Source organism: Girardinichthys multiradiatus, chromosome 5, assembly GCF_021462225.1.
Source record: "Girardinichthys multiradiatus isolate DD_20200921_A chromosome 5, DD_fGirMul_XY1, whole genome shotgun sequence".
Lineage (NCBI taxonomy): Eukaryota > Metazoa > Chordata > Actinopteri > Cyprinodontiformes > Goodeidae > Girardinichthys > Girardinichthys multiradiatus.
In genome coordinates, this window is record NC_061798.1 from 45,141,362 (window position 1) to 45,160,733 (window position 19,372).

The window sequence follows — 19,372 nt, forward strand, 5'->3', positions numbered from 1 at the left end:
GCTTCTTTTGGTTCTCTAAATAACCTGCTTGCTTTTTTTTTTACCCACCCAAGCATCTTCTAAAGTAGTGGTGCTCTCAGATGTTTGATACGTAAAGCAATAAATCACTGAAATGGATTTACTTGCATTCAGCTGTAGGCAATTAGAAGCACATCTTTATTCTTTACAATATGTTTTGCCATGAGATTATGAATTTTGATTTTGAATGTGGCTGTCTTCTATCTGCCGAATCAAATCAGTGATCAGCGTGGCGGCAGGTGGCTCCTAATTTCCTCCCGGTGTGTATGATCTAGATGAAGAATGCAGGATCAACACCAACTGTCAGAAGTGAAGAACGATGGAGCAGTGAGGGTGATCCTTGTTCTTCCTCCGGGCTTGCTTCGCCCTCTGTGGCAATAACAGAGGGCCTTTTAATCTGACACTTGAATGAAATCCTATCTGCCTCTCTCTGTTATCTGTCACATCAGCCCAGTTCCTCGGTCACACCTCTTCCCCCACTGTCGCTGGAAGCAGCTTGGACCACGTTGCATAAACAAGAACACCCCGAAGCTGTTCCCAGTCCCAAGTGCGTGATCTGATTTATTTTCAACATCAGACTCTGTGATCACTTGTTTTGATCTCAAACTGAGCTTTTTGGTTCCATAAACAATAGAGCATTTTTGCGTAGATTACCTCGTTTCTGGTTTTTAACGTCTTTTTTTGACAGTTATACAATTATGATCAGCTGTGAGCATTTTACTGGTTGAACACTGAACTTGGTTGACTTACCAGCCGATGTTTTAGATCTAACTGGTTCTCATTGTCCACTACTGGGATGTCCTCTCTGACCTCTGCTCAGTGTGTCACTGTGGAGCTCCTGAGTACATTGTATTTAGGTTGACAGTTGGATGGTTGGATGTTCTAAAGACTTAATTGTGTTTTGGAAGAGATGGGAAGCAGCTAAGCAACAGTAAAATCCCAGTCTTAATCAGAAATTTACAAATAACAACATAGAGGTATTAAATGTTGGTCCAGCTGTGTGTAGCCGTTGCATTAAGTTGTACCAAGGTGATCCTACAGCGGCTGTCAAATGATTGGGGAAAGCTCGTAGGAGCAGCTTTGAATAACAGGCTTTTTTATTTTCTTCAGCACAGTTGGTACAGTCTCAATTATTAATGTGCTTGACTTTTTAAAGTCATTGCTTTGCTTAGTAATTAGTTAATAAGTCAAGAGAATACATTTTCCATTACATGTCAAGTTTTCCAAGGTTTTTCCCATTGAAAAACTGTCTTAAAATTAAAGTTGTTTTCTTAATTATTGGTTTTAAAACTAAGTTTAAATAGTCTAAATCATTTTTAAATGTGACTTTATTCAGAAGTATGGTTGGGCATGCCTAATGTTGTCATTATCAATATAAAAACCCAGTAAGGTGTAACTGCCCTGTTTATTCATATGGCTCCTGGTCAGTTGGCTCCTTAGTCAATTCCTCTATTTATTTGACCCCTACCTCCATTTGGTGCCTGCAAACAAACCATTTTGTTTCCATCTGCTGATCCAAAGGTTAATACATACTGTACATTTTTTGATGGTTTGGTATTCTGGTAAACTAAGGAGTAAAATACATAAATGCTCATATCTCATTTATAGTTATTTCTAATTATTTTTTAATAACTACAGTATTTTTTGTACTTATGCTGTAAAATTCTCTGTTACTGTACATTCTTATGCTTTTTGTTTCTTTTATTAAGGTTTTTTTTGGCACTAGTGGCCTTTTTTTTGCAGTATTCAGACATGAAATGTGCAGAGAGGGCAAGGTCGGGAATCGAACCCCAGACGGCTGCATCGAGGACTAATTGCCTCATTATAAGGGGCGGCCACTTTACCTCTACACCACACGCCATCACTTATTCTTTCTTGTTTTTTTTTTTTGTTTTTTTATATTTAATACCTTTTGTGTATCTGTATGCTTCCATTTGCTTTCATTTTGCTGTTGATGCACTCGAATTTGCCCTCTATGGGACAATAAAGGATATTTCTGTTCTATCCAGTTATTGTATGTTTTCTACAGATTTTATGCTATGCTTTTTCCATTGATTTTGATTCTATTGGGTCATTTGAGTAATGGAAATGTGACACATTATGACCACTTGATGCTGGTAGATGTTATTTATTGGAGTCACAGAGCAAAACTGCATTACAGAAAACTCTGAGTAGATAGTAAAAAAAACTTACTTCAAGTCATTAGTTGTCAAAACATACTAACGTTCCCAGGAAGGTAAGGGTTCACCCATGGCAGGTGGAAAGCATCCCATGGCATTCGGCTGACGATGAAATGACCAAAACTGCTAAAGTGAAATGACAAATGGGGCTGATTGACAAGCACCCTGAAATCAGATTAAATGTCATGCTGTGTGTGTTTGGCTCATTGTACATGCAGATGTCTCAGCATAAACACAAATATCAAAGCTTTGGAATCAGCTTGTAGAAAGTCAGTAGTTGTACTTTTGTCAATGATGAGAATGCCTTTGGTAGAATTATTAAACTAGTATTAAACGTCCGTGACCCTGTATGGAAGAAGTGGGCATAGAGGATGGATGGATGGAGCAATGACCATGTTTTTTATTTTTCTGCTGGCAGTCATTTTTAAGTGTTTAGTGAAAACACTAAATTACAGTGCACAGTTTGTCCAAACTTTACAGTAAACGCTGAATCTTTTGAAAGTTGTTAGGATTAGGGTCTAAACCTAACCCTAAACTGTGATCATGACTAATATTGTTCCTTTGTCCTTTGTTCTTTTTATTTTAACTGAATAAATGACTGGTGAATTAATGACCGGTGCATGTAGGAATAAGACTTGCCTATGATAATCTGTTAGCCAGACATTTGTATTAATATACCAGAAAGTCATCAGATGTAAGTCTGTGGTGTAGAAATCAAAAGTGTACAGACCCCAAGACATTACATCATTGTATTTTAAATACAACATGGAACAGACTTTCATAATTTTAGCAGTTAGTGAATTGTATAGATTTGGTTCATTGTTTATCCTTACCAGCTGCATCTATCATACCCATGTGAAATACAGGGCTGTGAAAAAGTGTTTGCCCCCTTACATAATGCTTTTGTTTTAGTTTTTTGGTCACACTCAAATATTTCAGATGTTCAAACAAATTTTCGTATCAGGTAAAAATTATCTTAAATTCAAAAAGCTATTTTCAAGGGGCTCTATTCAAATAAAATGTTTCTTATGTTTCTTCCCATTATTTGGTGAAAAATGTGTCTTACAGACATAAATGATGGAGCACTTTCTGGCAAAAGAGCTATTTAGGTGAAACTGTTTGGCAGGTCACATATTTATGAATAAAATCTTGATGTTTTGGTACATTTACATAAATAATTTTGTTATAGTCCAGAAAAACAGAATCTGCTGAAATCAGTATCTGTGAGTAAAAGCCTGATCACGGGAGAATATTCAACTTGAAAAGGTTTTTTCAATCACATGAATGCAGACATTTATTCTCACCTCTATGAAGTGAGAATGCACCCTGGTCTTAATACGTCTTCGCGTACTAAGCCTTTTTCTTGCAACAGGCATTTAGCATTTGATCAGGGTGCAAGTTTAGGCGTTTCTGTAAGTGCCCTGAAAGCACTGAAGTCGACTTCTGCCAGTGCCACCTATGATTACACAAATGCTTCATTTGTTTGGAGGGTTGATGAAACTGGCTGGTCTAGTCAGGAGATTGTCAGCCCTGCTTTGGGGAAGAACATCAGTCATAAAAAGGTAGAGAAGTTACTGCCTCTGAGAGAGTGGCAAAAGAAAGACGTTCAAAAAGAGAAAAATTACAGTTCTACATTAGTATTTAGCCTGTGCCACAATTAGAGCTTGGTTTTATATTTTACTATTTTAATTATAAGTGAGACAGAATTATAACTATTTTTGTCTGAGTACCATCTCTGTTTTTTCTAAAAGATTGTTTTGTTAGGTTGTGTTTAATTCAGCAGTTAAAAGTTGAATTAATCACTCTTCCACACTATTTTAAACACTGACATTCACACACACATTCTCACACATGGCCTTATTTAAAGTTGGCATGGAGGCGATGGACAACTAAGACACAATCAGGTGCCCATCTTCAGCTGTCATATGAATAGAACAGTGTGCAGCCCGGACAGGTTGCCAGTCCATCTCAGGGCAACAAACAGAACAGAACCACACAATGCAAACACCCAAACTAATTTAGAAAGACCAGATATCCTAACATTAATGTTTTTGAACTGCGGGCAAAAACTGGAGAACCTAGAAAGAACCGAAGCATATGCAAGAACATTCTAACTATGTACACAAAGGATTCATGCCCCTAACGTTATCGCTGCAAGGCCACAGTGCTACCGGCTGTTCCACCGTGCAGCCATGATTGTGAAGGTTGAACACAAATTTGAACCTCGTCCAATTTAGAGTAGCACTTTGGCATGCCTTACACCGAATACCCCAAAATATAAAGACATTATGGTTAAAAGTCACCTATAGAGAGATTTCTGACTTCCTCTAAAATGCAGAATTAGGTTGATTAACTACAAAAGAGAGTGCCAGATCATAAAATATCATCATAAAATATGGTTTATAGTGTAGTTCTGTCACTCTTTTGTAAAAAAAAAAGTAAAAATAACTAATTTACTGTTAAAAACAATTCAGGATTGTTTTTTATATTTCTTACCAATGGTGCAGTAGAAAATTTACTTCCTTCATTGTCCCTTAGTGGGGAAATTCAAGTGTATCAGTAGCACACAGATACACACAGAGATAAATAATGCAAAAAATAAGATGGTTTGTACATTATGGTTCAATGTGCAACATAAGAAAAACTATACATTTATGAAAATGGCATATTCAGATACTAAGAAATGTGGAACTGCATATAAAAATCTGCAAGCTTCTCTATATATTGAGCAAAAAAGAAAACACTGTTTACAAGAATACGGAAAACTGCAAATAATAGCATGGATGTAAACAACTTGCTGGGCTTGTTGGGAGCAGTGATGTTTATAGAACTAACAGCTGCTGGAAGGAAGGACCTATGATAACGCCCGTTCGTGCACTTAGGATGCAGCATCCTTTCACTAAAGTAGCTCCAGCTCTGCAACAGTCTCATGCAAAGTTGATAAGTCGCTGGGAACATCAGTTTGGCATATTACATGACAGATGTTTGTAAGAGTTATTCATAAGACTTCAGAGTTTGAGAATTTTGTGTCCCAGAGGCAGCTGTCTGTTTTTGTTATAAATAAGGTCTGACGCTGTCATTCATCTGACATAATCCTTCTGTTTTTTTGATAAAGCTGAACCGTTTTGTATATCTCCTGTAGATTTGCCATTTGTGTTTGTCAGTAACAAGCTGAGCTGCAGACTTTCTAACATCTTATCATTCTTGATAAATCGGCAGCTTAGTGACATTTAGCTTACTTTCTTAATATAAAAGATAATATAGAGATGTATGGAACAAACAGAATTCAAAATTCAATTTATAGCCCTTGCTTTCTGTCTTTACCTCTGTCTCTCCATCAGAGCAGGACTCAATGTACTTTTATTATTTTTCATACAAATAAAACTGAAATGAAATTTGTATTCATGGTTCTAAAATCTAAAGCATGCTGCTATTTTTTCCCCCAAAAATACACAGTTATTTTAACCAAATCCACTCAAATGAGTGCTGTTTTCAGCCTACACAACTGCCTTTGTTGACCAGGATTTTAGGAATACCAGAGGAAGCTACAGTGACAAAGCTCAGTATAAACCACAGGAAGCCTGTTAGAGTGGAAGGAACTACTGCTTTGGGATATGCTGCATATCAGAATCAGAAACAGAAACATAGGACTTCCTGGACCTCATTCCCTGATTTTTCTCAAATTTTAAAAACTGTTGGACACACTGCAAGTTTAGGCATGAAGCAGATGGGATTTTCAGGGGTCTTCCACGTGAAGGACGAACCAAAAGTGAAAGTAAACCGGTTAGAGTGAGATTCTCCTCTGAGGCGTCTGCACCCCTGACCTTTTGACTTTCTGTAACCTTCGACCACAGACGTATTAGGTCACGTTGTTAGTTTCATATCGAGGAGCTGACACTGTAGACCTAGACTTGCTGTGCTTTCTATCTGTGTTTCACAGAGATTTGATTTAATGTAAGATGTGATGCTCTGAGACTTAAGGACTAATAAGCAAGTTACCAAGGACATGCAACTAAAAGTTCATTCTCACTACAATGCATGATAAGATGGGGGCTTTGTTTCTTTGCTTTGTGTTTTTGCATGCTTCCTATAGGATGAAGTATTCTGACAATAGATCACAAAAAACCTGTCAGTTTACTTCTGCTAACATCATGCAGATTTTGTATATTTTGATACGTTATTTAAAGATATAAATCCTCATGTGGATCACATCACATGCTGCCATTTTCTATAGAAGTGAGCCATGCAGGGAGGGTCTTCATGGTTGAATTCTTATTCCAGTCCTCCACGTACCAGATCAGGCGGAAATTCCTCACTAATGGTTAATTCTTATCTCTTCCCATCTTCACCCTCCTCATCCAGATGTTCTTTCACATGTTCCACTGCTTGCACATGAATTATTAGACTATTGCTCTGTTCCTCAGTCAAGTTCTTTGTTTATCTCTTTAAAAAATGAAACCTTTCATTTCTGCTCTCTGCATTATTCTCAGCAATACTGATTTGACCTAAATACCGAAAATGTGTTTTCTTAGGAGGACAACCTGTAGTTAACGAGTTTTAATAGTTTAAATCAGTTTTGTTTTGCATATTAAGGATTAAAAACATTGCCCGGAGTTGTCAAGAGCACCTAGTTCCTTGAGACCTAGACTGTAATGTCTAATGAGTGGATTTTCCGGACAGGCCTTTTCCTTTTGTTGACAATAGCAGCCACCCCTCAGTTTTAACTAGATTGTCTGATAGTATATGTTTTAAAGAGATCAGGTCCCCACCACACAACCCTGTATTTATAACATTAGTGCCCCCTAATGCACAAGTGAATGTATGTATGCTACTAAAACCATCAGTTTAGGGTTATTTCTCACACGTTGTTTCCCAAAATGTTGTGACCAGTGTTTAGTCTCCCTGGAAACTGATTGCTAGTTTGTCCGACAGGGCCTTTTTGACTTTACTTTATAATAGAATGAAGCATATGTTCATACTGCAGGGATTTTGTCAGTTTGTTGAATTAATAGAGTACAATAGAGACTGGGCTAAGCTCCAGCCTAAGAAACTTAAAAATAATGTTTTTCAGGTTAGATCTTTGCTGGTTGCCATTAGGGAAGATGTGCTCAGAAGTAAAGCTATCAAGATGTTTTTGTTTCCCTCTCTGCCCATCAAAGCTTCAGAATCTGGGAAAGGAAACACCTATTGAGATAAAAATGCCAGTGTTACACAGTAAGCCCTCTAAATTCAAATTATATTGAATTTTATTTGTAATTCTAGATTAATTCCAGGTTTAGGTTAAACAAAAATTGTACATTCTGTGACTTAGTTAAAAAATGGTTACCTTGGGTTTCGAGAAACATTTTTTTGTATATATAGCATGCAATAATTAAACTGCTGTGGCATTTTGTGTTTATTGCACATTAGAGCTTAAACTAAAGCATGTATTTGTTTTGACTACTCCGAGTAACATCTAGTCTTGCAGAGATATTATGTAGTTGGTTGTCAGAATACTAAAATTTTAAACTTAATGCGGATACTAATAAAAATACCTGATCCAGACAAAATAATAAAGTTTTTTCATAAAAGATATTAACAGCCTTCTTTTTATAAAGGATATTAACACTTCTAGAATTATTTTATTTAATTATAATTGCTTATTTACAATGTGTCACTGTGTGCTTCCATTTGCCCTGTGAATTTCATATTAATACAAAAATTTTGCTATTGTGGCAGGGCCAAATTATCATTTTATACTAAAATAAATGTGTTTCTAAACAAACGTGGATCTGGGTCATATAAGACATACATTTTACACTGTAAACAAGGATCTGCTCAATGCAAATGCCCTACAATTTTTGTGTTTTTGCAAATTTTTCAGGAGATTTTATTTAGTAATTATCTACCGCAGCAGGGCAGGTTGGTACGGATTCCTACTGCAATCTGCTCCGATTGTCAGCTTCAGTTTGGCTCCACCATAACTTATTATTCGCCACAACAGAGGAGTAATGGCGGGGCACACTGGTTTGTTTGGTTGCTTCACTATTTAGTGGCTGACTGAGCTGCCAGCTGATTAAAATTTTCCCGCGTTCATTTGTACCGTAGTTGAATGGAGCGTGGTACAGAACTGTGCGTCTCTACGGGGAGCTCAGACAGACAGAACACCATTATTGGGTTGGCTGTGTCCAGGAAGCTAATATTTAAGTAGATAGTGTTGGTTTATGTCATCTGGGAGGTGTACTACTTCCCTGTTGCAGATACAGAAGCTTTACTGACCAGAGAAAAGCAGTGAAATTGCCCCTTTCTTTGATTATCTGTAGGTTTGGTCAATATGTTTATTTTTTGAAGTTGCTCCAAAACATCACCTTCCTAGCGTTAGCTTGTAGCAATAGCAAAGTTAGCATGTTTTTTCCTGTCCATCTGTCTTACAGGGAAGGTACCCACAAACTTATTAACAAATGTATCCTCTCCATCATATTCTGTATCAGGAGCTCATTTCACCATTTCGGTACGAGCGTTTCATAGATTATTTGGTTGACCTTCCTGTCTGCTGGAGCCGTTTCTCTCCTCACCATGAGTGTCTATCAGCAGCTTAGTGAGATGGATTTTGGGATGTTGGTATATCACGACTTGTTTTAGGTCTCTTTGGTGGATCGTGTAGAGTGCAGGCTCTTATGGACGAATAAACTAAACTGTGTTAAGTTTGACAAGATAGCTTGTTAAAATAAATCCACAAAAGAGAGTTGTTGAAAATGTAGGCCAGTGGTGGAGAGCAGGGCCACTCTGCCTGCCCGTTTGAGTAGTTTGTTGCTTTAATTCATATCGAAATGAATGCAGTCATCCTGGCATGTTACAGAAGCTGGCATTTAAAGCCCTCATTTAGAGGACATATTAAACATGTCATTGTAAAATACATTTTTTAGTCCTAATTTACTAAATCCATATTTTTTACAGTAATATTACCAAATTTGACTTTAAAATGTTTCTGTTTAACTTGGTTTTGATATAAATTAAATGAAAACTGCAAAATAATACCTGCTGATAAATATGATGTATTCTGATAGAACTGAGAAATCTGAAACCATTTAACAAATGATTCATTATAAGATTCAAATATCTGTTAAGGATCCTCTTTTATTGTGTGTACACGGTCACCTTCCTGCTGTGCATTTTAATTTAAAATGACTGGAAATGATTACAGTTTGCGTACGGACTGAAATAGAGGACTGATGTCGGCATGTGTGCTTGCACACACATAGGGGCTCATGACCCTGCAGCCGTGGCATGGCAGCGTCACTGTGACTGCCTATTATTTTAGGTTGGATAATTCTTTCCCTGTTGTTACAAAAGGAGTGTCATTTGCTGCTTTCACTCATGCTTTAACAGGACATCGCTGTTGGTGTTATGAAACATCAAAAGATTTAAAAAAATTCAAAATCTCTTTGTGTATACAGGCAAAAATATTCATTGTTTATATTTAACATAAATCTAGAAATGTCTGACCTCCTATTTTAGCATTAATTAGTAGTAGATTGATTGGTTAGGCATGTAAAAAAATCAGTTTGCATATATTGTTTGTGTCTTGATATCTTATAGTAACATTTTGGTTTTGCTAATTCTGAAACAAACTAAATATTTGATTTGGTTTTAGCTGAGTGGACATAGTAGATGTGCACAGTGTAGGGGGATGTTGTAACATTTATTTCAGCAGTTAGTTAACTTCACTGCTTCATCGCTTCATCTCACCTATGAAGTTAACTTCTGAATTTAGTTTATGTGAATTTATTTTGGCCATCACCCTGCTTCGTTCTCCATGGAGACGGGAGAAGCTTGTTTGTGCTTTGTGTTACAGCCCATTGCCTTCCTAGCTACTCAGCCATGATTAATTCAGGCAGACCTCTGGAGGGTAAAAGCAGGCAGGGTTACCCAGAGATCTTGTGTCTAGCTGCCATAAAGAGACTGGCATCTATGGAAGGCATGAAGCTTTCATTGGCTGCAGTCAAAGCTGGAGCTGGCAGGTTTCTCCTGTTCTTGTGAGTTATTAAATGATTGAAGGAATTGGATACACTTTGAATCTGTTGGATATCTCAGTTGATTTTACTGATTGTCTTTAACTTACTGCAACTACTACATGTTGTCCTACCTTTTGTAGGGGTTCTACATCAGCATTTTATGTCCATCTCCAGTATCCAGTTAGTTTGAGAGGTTTTATATATGGTGGACTGGTGAGCGGTCCAAACAAATCAGGAAATCAGGAGCGACCAGCTTTCTGAAAACTAAAGAGCTCTCCAGGAAGGTCAGGGAAAATGTCTTGAAGACCCTGGATTGGGTTATTAAGGAAAAAAAATGAACTCCTTTAAGTATCATTTTACGCTCTATTAAATGTATCATTATAAAATGATTACTGCACCAGAATAAATATGCAAATGGCTCGATCTTTCAAACCTAAGGCCATAGACCAAGAGATTTACATCTGTAAATACTATAAAGTAACTTTAAATGCTGAAAACATTCTGTTTGTTTTACTTTTGGGTAATATGGGGCATTAGGTGTTTGGTATGCTAAGTTAACAAAGCTATGCCCCCATAAATATCTTTGGCACAAGACGGCACAACAGGACCACTGCTGATCAAAGTTTCTTCTACTTTCAGTAATAGATACTGATTTTCTGAGTTTACTGGTGTCTCGGTCTGAGAGTGCTGTTATTGTTCCTTTTTTAAAAATAAAGTTGTAAGAAAAACTTGGGTTTTGACCTTGACAATTTGTTTTTATCGATTTCATTGCACTAATGTGGATTGCCACAAAAGACAATGCAAAGCAAGTGAGTTTAATGGGGCTAATGTGGTTGTCTCAGTGGTGAAGCAGGTGGTTTAGATTTCTGCAGACATTTTCTCGCATCATGAGAGTCTAACAAGGTAATTTTTCAACTCTTCCTCGACTCGGAACACCTTCCTATTTGCAGACAGTGACAAAACGGGTCAAAAACCAGCCCAATTATCCTGGCTTGGATGCCAGGTGGATTTCGCTGCAATGTGACTCTCGTGTCACTGGCAAATTAGCCCCCTCTGTGTCATCCCTCAGTCAGCTGAACGTGATGGATGAAGGACTCATGTGCCGTGTCAGGCTCGTAAATCGCTTACTGTGGTAAAATGGCACCTAGCAGTTGGTAATGACACTTGGGTATTCACCAACAAGTTACTATGAGAAGTGTTGGTGATTTATAGATGACCCGGGAAGAGTAAGACACAGAAGTCTAGATGCCATGTTGGCACAAGTGGCGCAGTTTGGGGTTTATTGTAATATTTGGCATCAAGTACATATTTGATTATAGTAGTTTCCTATTTTTAATCCTGGAAGAGAACCAAAAAATGTTGATGAATTTATAAGACATAGTTGCATTAAATCTGCATTTTGTAGATTTGACAACAGCCAGGGTCATACATATTGTGGTGGATTTTTGATTAAGGTCATTCTTAGCAGTCATTAATAGCTTAAATTTGTGGCAGTTTCAAGGTATTTTCATCGTGCATACTTGGAACAGAAAGTTGTTTGGTTGAATGTTTCATTGTTGTAGCAACGCTTTTTGGCAATAAATCTTATAGTGTTGGAAAGGCTGAAACATTGCTATAATTTTAACAAAAAAAGTTTGTGCATCCTGTCAATTTCACCAAGTTTAAATTTTTCCATTTATGAGCCGTTATAAAGAACCTTTGTTAAAACGTTTATAATTTTGAATTGTTTGTGACCTAAAAAACGCACGTTTCTCATTTTCCAGCGAGTTTATTTAATCTGGAATTTGCAGCTAATTTTCATTCCTCTGCAAAGCTTAATTCCCTTGCTTCAGCCTCATTTATTGTATCCTATCGTATTGTGTTAAAACAATGTTTAGCTGGACTGAATAGGGGTTGAGAGATGAACTGAATGTCATCCAATCGGTGTTTGCTGCTCATGTTACTCCATTGTGTTGGGTTGCTGTTAATGTATCAAGATGTTTAATGTGCAGACTATACAGCAGAGATGCCCAACACTAATAGCACTGCTAAAGAGGAAAAAGGTGATCCTTCAAAACAGCTGGGTAACAATTTATTATTGCAACGACCCCAGTGAAGCTGAGTGACTGAAAAAATGCTTCGCGAACAATTAAAAGGACACCTCATCAACTCAATGTACCCTCAGTTTATCTATCCATCTTTAGCTTTTTAATACATTTACAGACTTTGAGATGATTTAGTTTGAAAGGCTTCAGATAGCAGTATGACAATGGGTCCATGCTTCTCCACGAATGTATGCAGAAAGTTTGTTTATTAAGGTTGAATGAAGGGTTTAAATTCTTGTCTTTCATGATCTTCCATCTGCAACAACATGAGTATCCTGTTTTAGAGTTTTTCTTACCTCTGTCAACCTAATGGAACGGATTCTCTTTGCTGTATTAAATGAAACATTATACTGTCACATAACTGGATTCTGAATGCGACATTATTTTCCAACAACATTAATTTGACATCAAACGTTGTTATTTTCCTTATCTTTTTCTATTAGCAAAGGCAGATAATAAAAATGTCACCACAGCTATTAAGACATGACAGAGTATGACATTTATAGCTCATACATTTCATTCCAGAGAACATTACTTTGTTGAAATAAGTAAATCAATCTGGCCCTTAGCCCCTGATAAAGCTAACATTTCCTATAACGGGTTGTTGAATTTAGGTGTACAATAACAGCTGATCCAAAAAATTAAACATGTTCCTTTTGTTCTGGTGTCACATTGGAGTGTTTAAAAAACATGATATGGAAAACAATGCATAGATGTCATAGGAAGGTTAACATCACTGCTGCAGTTGCATGCAGTCTCTTGGATAACCGGACTGTAAATTACTGCGGCCCTAAGCTGTGTCTGACAGGCTGTGTCAAATGCTGTTAGTGTCCCAAAGCCACCTGCAGGAATAGTAGACCTCTAAGTTCAATTCTTAATGTTTATTTCTGTCTGGACGTCTGGGTTTGGCACACTAACATGACTACTTACATTTGATGCTTCTTGTTTATCCCACATTGTTTAAATGTTAACTGTATGCATTGTAGTCTACTGCTGGACAGACCTGTGTTTCTGCACCATCCAATCACTGCTTTGGAAAAAACTCACTTTTCTATTTAAAAAAATAATTGTATAAATAACTTTTACAGTTATATAGCATACCTATTGAACCAGCTAATGTATCAGTAAATCTGTCTCCGTCAATGAAACATGATTTTGTTTTTGTATCTATCTACAGCTGGTTGGCGGTCAGTTTGACCTTGAGATGAACTTCATCATTCAGGAGCCGGAGAGCATTGTGTGCATGGTAGAGCTGTTGGACAAGTGTGAACCAACCTGTCAGGCTGAGATTTGGAGCATCTTCACCGCCATCCTCAAGAAAAGTGTCCGAAACCTGCAGGCGTGCACTGAAGTGGGACTAATCCAGCAGGTGCTGCACAGAATATCGACAACTGACAGCATGATTGCAGGTACTGGAATGTAAAAGGCTACCAAAAGACTGGATCTTCTAATGGTTTAGGTCATTTATGTTTTTTTCCTTTCTCCCTACACTCTGTACGGGTTAACTTCATTTCAAGCTCTAAGCAGAAATTTTCTCAAGATCCTCCTGGTGGATTTCTAAGCCACTTTGGAGACTTAATCCGTCCTGCTAGGGCTGGGTCAACGCCTCTAAAGGGAGGCACCCAGGAGGAATCTTTATCTGATGCCCAAACCAATTAAACTAGTTATTGTCGATATGAAGCATTTGTTAAGCTCTCATTGTAGCCCCAAGAGAGGCTTTCAATCCTGCAGAGAAACAATCTGCAACTACCAGAAATCTGTGGTCAGAGTAGAGGGGTGAGAGGGGGCTTACACCTACAGTACAAAAGTATTTAAACGTCTTGAATTTCCCACATTTGGAATGTTAAGTTTGCAAACTTCAATGTATTTATTTGGGGTTTTAGACCAACACAATGCAGTGCATAAATAAAACAAAGGTATGTGTATTTAAATTCTCCCCCTACTGATTCAGCTCTGTGTAGAGCCACCTGTTCACTTTTAAAAGTGAAGTCTATTGAGATATTTCTCTATTAGATTTACACATCTAGCGACTGAATGTTAGTTGCCTGTTCTTCTTTGCAGACAAGGTCAAACTCAGTCAGATTGGATGAAGAGCCACAAATTGTCAACTGTATTTAGGTGTTAATGCTGACTGGGCCATCCTAACACATGAATATGTTCTGATTTAAACCGTTCCATTGAAGCTCTGGTTGCATGTTTAGCTTTGTCCACCACCCCAGTCTCTGGTCCGACTCCCCACAGCATGCTGCCACCACCATGTTTCCCCATGGAAATGGTGTGTTCAGGGTGGTTTCTGCCACACGGAGCATTTTGCAAGTGTGCCAAAACGGCATGGTTTTCATGATGCTATTAATTTACTAATGTTCTCACACAAACCTCTGCATGTTGGAGCAAAGGGGGCATGCAACCTGCCGCCAAAATGTGTGCAACCTTTTTTCAGATTTGTATTTTTAAAACTAAATTGAAACCTATTCATACTGCCCTTTCACTTCACAATTATGTGCTACTTTGTGTTGGTTTATGATATTAAATAATGGCAAAATGAAAGACACAGATGGAAAATTGTTAGATGGATAATTTAGATTGTCTAAAGAATGTTAACATAGCTTTTTGTTCACATTAGCCTGCTCTACTACCCACATACTGCTTTTAGATTTTCGTTAGACAGGTTGTATTACTGCACCTTTAGTGACGCACCCGTCATAAAAATTAAACACACAACAATATGCCCTTACTTTACAGTTTGTCTAAAGAGGGGATTTCTGTGTAAAGTAAAAGGTGAAAATGCTTTTAGATTCTAGGGTAAGTTGGTTAAATACTGTGAACAAATTTTGTTCAGTGAAAATATTTACTAAAGAGATTTAGAAAACCTGACTAGAAACAGAATACAACTGCAACATGCTGGCTCGCTAAAAAAACATGACACGACTGGCTGGTAGAGTTTAAAGTCCACCACTACAAAGGTAAGTTTGGCTGGAGAGAGAAGGTTAATTTGTGCACACATACATGGACACAGGCAAGGAAGCATTTCCCTTTACAGTTAGTGCTGCAGGACCTTGTTTGTCTAGTCAATAATTCGCCACCGTTTCTGACCTCTACATGGAGCTGAAGCAACTAAAACATATGTCAAGTAAAGTGTCAGCAGAGTACCATTTATGAACTTTTATAACAAACACAATTTTTCTCCCCAATTTATGTCCTCATCGCCTCATTTTCCAGTGTTGCATTTATTTATCGTACAGCACTGACTGATTTGCACTGTTTAGTCTCGGGTATCAGAGCAGTATTTTGCACATCTGCAAACTTATAGTAAATCCATCCTCTGCTCAGTGAACTTTGTCCAGCTTCGGGTGGTTGAGCAGTCAAGAATGACTGATTTCGCCCAGCAGATAGTTAAACTTTAGGTCGTAATGCAGTCGTAATGTCTCTGTTACACGGAGAGTACATTTATTTATAGTTACATATACAACTAATAACCTTTTCCAGCTACGTAATATTTCATAGATCTCAGCTGTTATTGTAACTAAAGGTTATTATACTTAGCTTCACTGTACCACAGTACTGACACTAAGATTTAAAATAATGTATAATATGATCTGATTGTTTTTATTTAAAACAAGGAAGCAATTAGTGTTCCTACGGTTATGGTTATGGTCACCTGACTGGCAGTGGACAGCGATAGGTAAGGCAGGGGCAGCAGCACTTTCTCAATATCTGTTTAAAATAACTTTATACCATAGGGGAAGTATGAAAGAAAATCTTAGTTTAGAAACACTTCTTTTTACACCTCGGTATACCTTGACGCTGGTAACCAGTAAGTGTCAGTAAGAAGTCATGGAAGATTCTCCACAGTAGCTGGGACTCCTGCGGTGTTCTATTTTTGGTCACTAGTCTGAGAACTGGAAACCTGTTCCTACTTTTCTTGGAAATTTCAACCTCTTTTACCATAAATATGATGAAAACAAATATTCTAGGTTTATTTTTGAATTCAGTAAAAAGTTCAGGAATACTTGTCTGTTTATGTCTCATCAGTTTCTGTTTTCATCATGCCTAGTCTAATCCTCGTGCATTTCCAGCTGTAATCTGCAGCCTCTGCTCGGTGTGTGTGTGTTTTTGCAGACCTGCTCGTGGACATGTTGGGTGTGCTCGCCAGCTACAGCATCACAGTGAAGGAGCTAAAGCTGTTCTTCAGCAAGCTGCAAGGGGAAAAGGGCCAATGGGTGAGTCAGAGTCATAATGCGGTGATCCGTCTCGGTTCCTTGGACCCACATGAGGAATTTGCTAGAAATGTTTAGATTTCTGCCATCCCACAGACGATAATACTCTAGTCACAGAGTAACAGACGAATAAATCACACCAAAACAGATAAAAACTCCTTTCTGGTCCTGAAATCAGAGAAATATTACTGTATTTATGTTAGATTGTTCATGAGCTTACACACAAACCCTTATTTCAAGAACATATATGGTAGCATTCACATAACTGGACGTTTTTAAAATGACCTATTTGAGTAGACCGAAGTTCTTGCATGTGAGAACCCATGCATTAACAATGGGATCTCAAAGAAAATCTGCAGTAAAAAAACAACAGAACTGTAACCAAAACAGATCTGACCGTCTTTTAAGAACTAATGTTACAGCCTTGCGTTAAGACAAGATGTTTTAAGAATTAGAATTAGGAGCAGACTCCAAGCCAACAAGAAAAATAATACCCGAGTGTCTGGATCGTATGCTTGTGACAAATCGTGAGTGCCATTCATGCTGAAATGAATATAAAAGCTGTGCAAGTCAGTTCGGTCAAACTGTCTGTGCGGCCTGTACTGATGCTCTACTATTTATATTAAACTTTAAAAAACAAGATTAGGAGGTTCCACAGCCACCCTTTTAATATTCTTTCATTTGGTAGGAAAGAAATGTGGAACTAAACACAATATTTTCATTATTATTAATTATCTTGTATATTTTCAGAAGGAAATTACAGTGAATTATGTACATCTTAAAGCAGACAATGTTTGATTTGAGTTCTGTTGCATTTCTTTTCATTTTTGTTTGATCAACTTTTATTTTCATGGAAATTAGCAAATATATATTTTTCAAAACAGCAGTTACAATTTGTTGAATGTAAAGTTCAGTTTTTGTTTTATCTGGGCAACCCAGTTTCTAAGCACCCCGATGCTGGTTTCCGAGACAACCATGCCACTCACAATATGGCGGATGTGTTGACGTTTTGGATTCCAGCTGCTAAGCATCTAATATTTGTTTGTGCCTTTTTAAGAGACGAAGCTTAAGCTCCTGAGTGGGTGGTAAACCATAAAAAAATGTATTTATTTCTTTCCTCAGCCGCGTCATGCAGTGAAGCTTTTGTCAGTGCTGAAGTACATGGCGCACAGGAACGGTCCAGACTCGTTCTTCAGCTTTCCAGGGAAAAATGCAGCTGTAAGTATGCTCCACGCAAAGATACTAAGCTTCTACGGCATACATTTTAAGTTATTGTTTATTGTGGAGCTTCATGATATGCTTTGTCACCACCTAAAAATGATCGCATCATTACTTTATCAGAGCTAATATTCTGCGCTCCATTTCTCCCCCTCAAAGTTCTGTCGTCTCTTATCATATAAAAATCTTTCCCACTAATGAAGTGGATGAAAGTAAAGGCCTCGCTTCTTTGAATCTGTTTCTTGTTAAGTGCCGTCTTATCTGCTGTATATTAAGCCAGCACTTCTGTGTCGAGTGTAATTCTTCCCTAATTGATGCAGCAGCTCAGATCCTCAGAAGCTTTTGTTCTCGATGGGATGTTGTAGAGTCTTTAAAAAATGTGGGGGTCTGAAAGCCTGCTTTTTCTGAAGATGGTAGCAGTGTGAATTCTTAAATGTTGTGTTTAAGAGTGGCTGCATTAGTCACATTTTATCTCAATCTCATTTATGGAATTTTGACAACTTTGAATATTTGTTTCCGAAACATTTCTGTCATTGATAACCGGCTGTGCACACTCAGAGTTGTTTCTGCCTCATCCTGCAGCCGTCAGCGAAGCTTCATTATCAAAACGGCACAGATAAAGAGATTTTTAAAACCTAACACGTCTGAAATGTGTCATCTAAGTTGGCTTTTATCTGAGCTTTAGACTTTAATGTAGTAGAAAGCATACTATGCTTTCTCGTGCCCTGAGGGCGGCACTGTTGTTGAATTCCTCTGTCTGCCACAAGATTTGTTGTTCTATTTTCAGCTAAACCGAATTATTCTAAATAGGTTTTACCAGTGTGAAAACTCCAGTAGACCAGTTAAACATGAATGAAATTATTGCACCAGGTCTGTAACCCACTGGAAGTAGTCCCTCTCTGTGTTAACCAGTCTCATTGCTGCATCTAGTTTGGCCTTCCTAAATCAAATGGTTTTGTGGTTGCTTGTCTCTGTCTCGTATCTCTTCACTGATTGGTTTCTGGTTTATGATTGGAGAAGGCTGACCTAGTGGCTTTTAAGGGTTTTGGTTAGTTTGGTTAGCTGTGAACGTTTAGGGCTTCTTGTACTGGCCCTTGAAATAAACTGCTAAAAACTAATTCAGGCTATTTAGAGCCAAACGTTATCTCAGGGCTCTCTTCATAAAAACACATTAAAACAGTTTAAGTTGTTTTCACTTCCAGTCCACTGGAAGAAGATCCGAACTCTTCTTCTTCTTCTTCTTCTTTCTTCTTCTTCTTCTTCTTTTCTTCTTCTTCTTCTTCTTCTTCTTCTTCTTTCTTTCTCCTTTTTCTTCTTCTTCTTCTTCTTCTTCTTTCTTCTTCTTCTTCTTTTCTTTTTTCTTCTTCTTCTTCTTCTTCTTTTTCTTTTCTTCTTCTTCTTCTTCTTCTTTTTTCTTCTTCTTCTTCTTCTTCTTCCTTTCTTCTTTTTCTTTTTTTTTCCCTCTTCTTCTTCTTCTTCTTCTTCTTCTTCTTCTTCTTTTTCTTCTTCTTTTTCTTCTTCTTCTTCTTTTTTTCTTCTTCTTCTTCAACATCTGGACCGTTAGAAACAGCTCGGTGTTCCAACAGGACAGTGATCAGATCAAACCTGGTTTTGTAAAAGCTGGCCAGCATAAAGCCTCTGGAACAGCCTTCCCAAAGCCT

The 19,372-nt window shown here is 37.6% G+C and overlaps 1 protein-coding gene across 8 annotated transcripts in view; it reads left to right on the plus strand.

The window, feature by feature from the left end:
* lrba (LPS responsive beige-like anchor protein) overlaps positions 1 to 19,372 on the plus strand; it is a 255,966-nt gene that overhangs the window by 8,841 nt on the left and 227,753 nt on the right. For all 8 annotated transcript variants that reach the window (XM_047366563.1, XM_047366561.1, XM_047366565.1 and 5 more), the window contains exons 2-4: positions 13,454 to 13,685; positions 16,396 to 16,496; positions 17,616 to 17,711. In XM_047366563.1, coding sequence (XP_047222519.1) covers positions 13,454 to 13,685; positions 16,396 to 16,496; positions 17,616 to 17,711 — 429 coding nt within the window. The remainder of the gene's footprint in view (positions 1 to 13,453; positions 13,686 to 16,395; positions 16,497 to 17,615; positions 17,712 to 19,372) is intronic.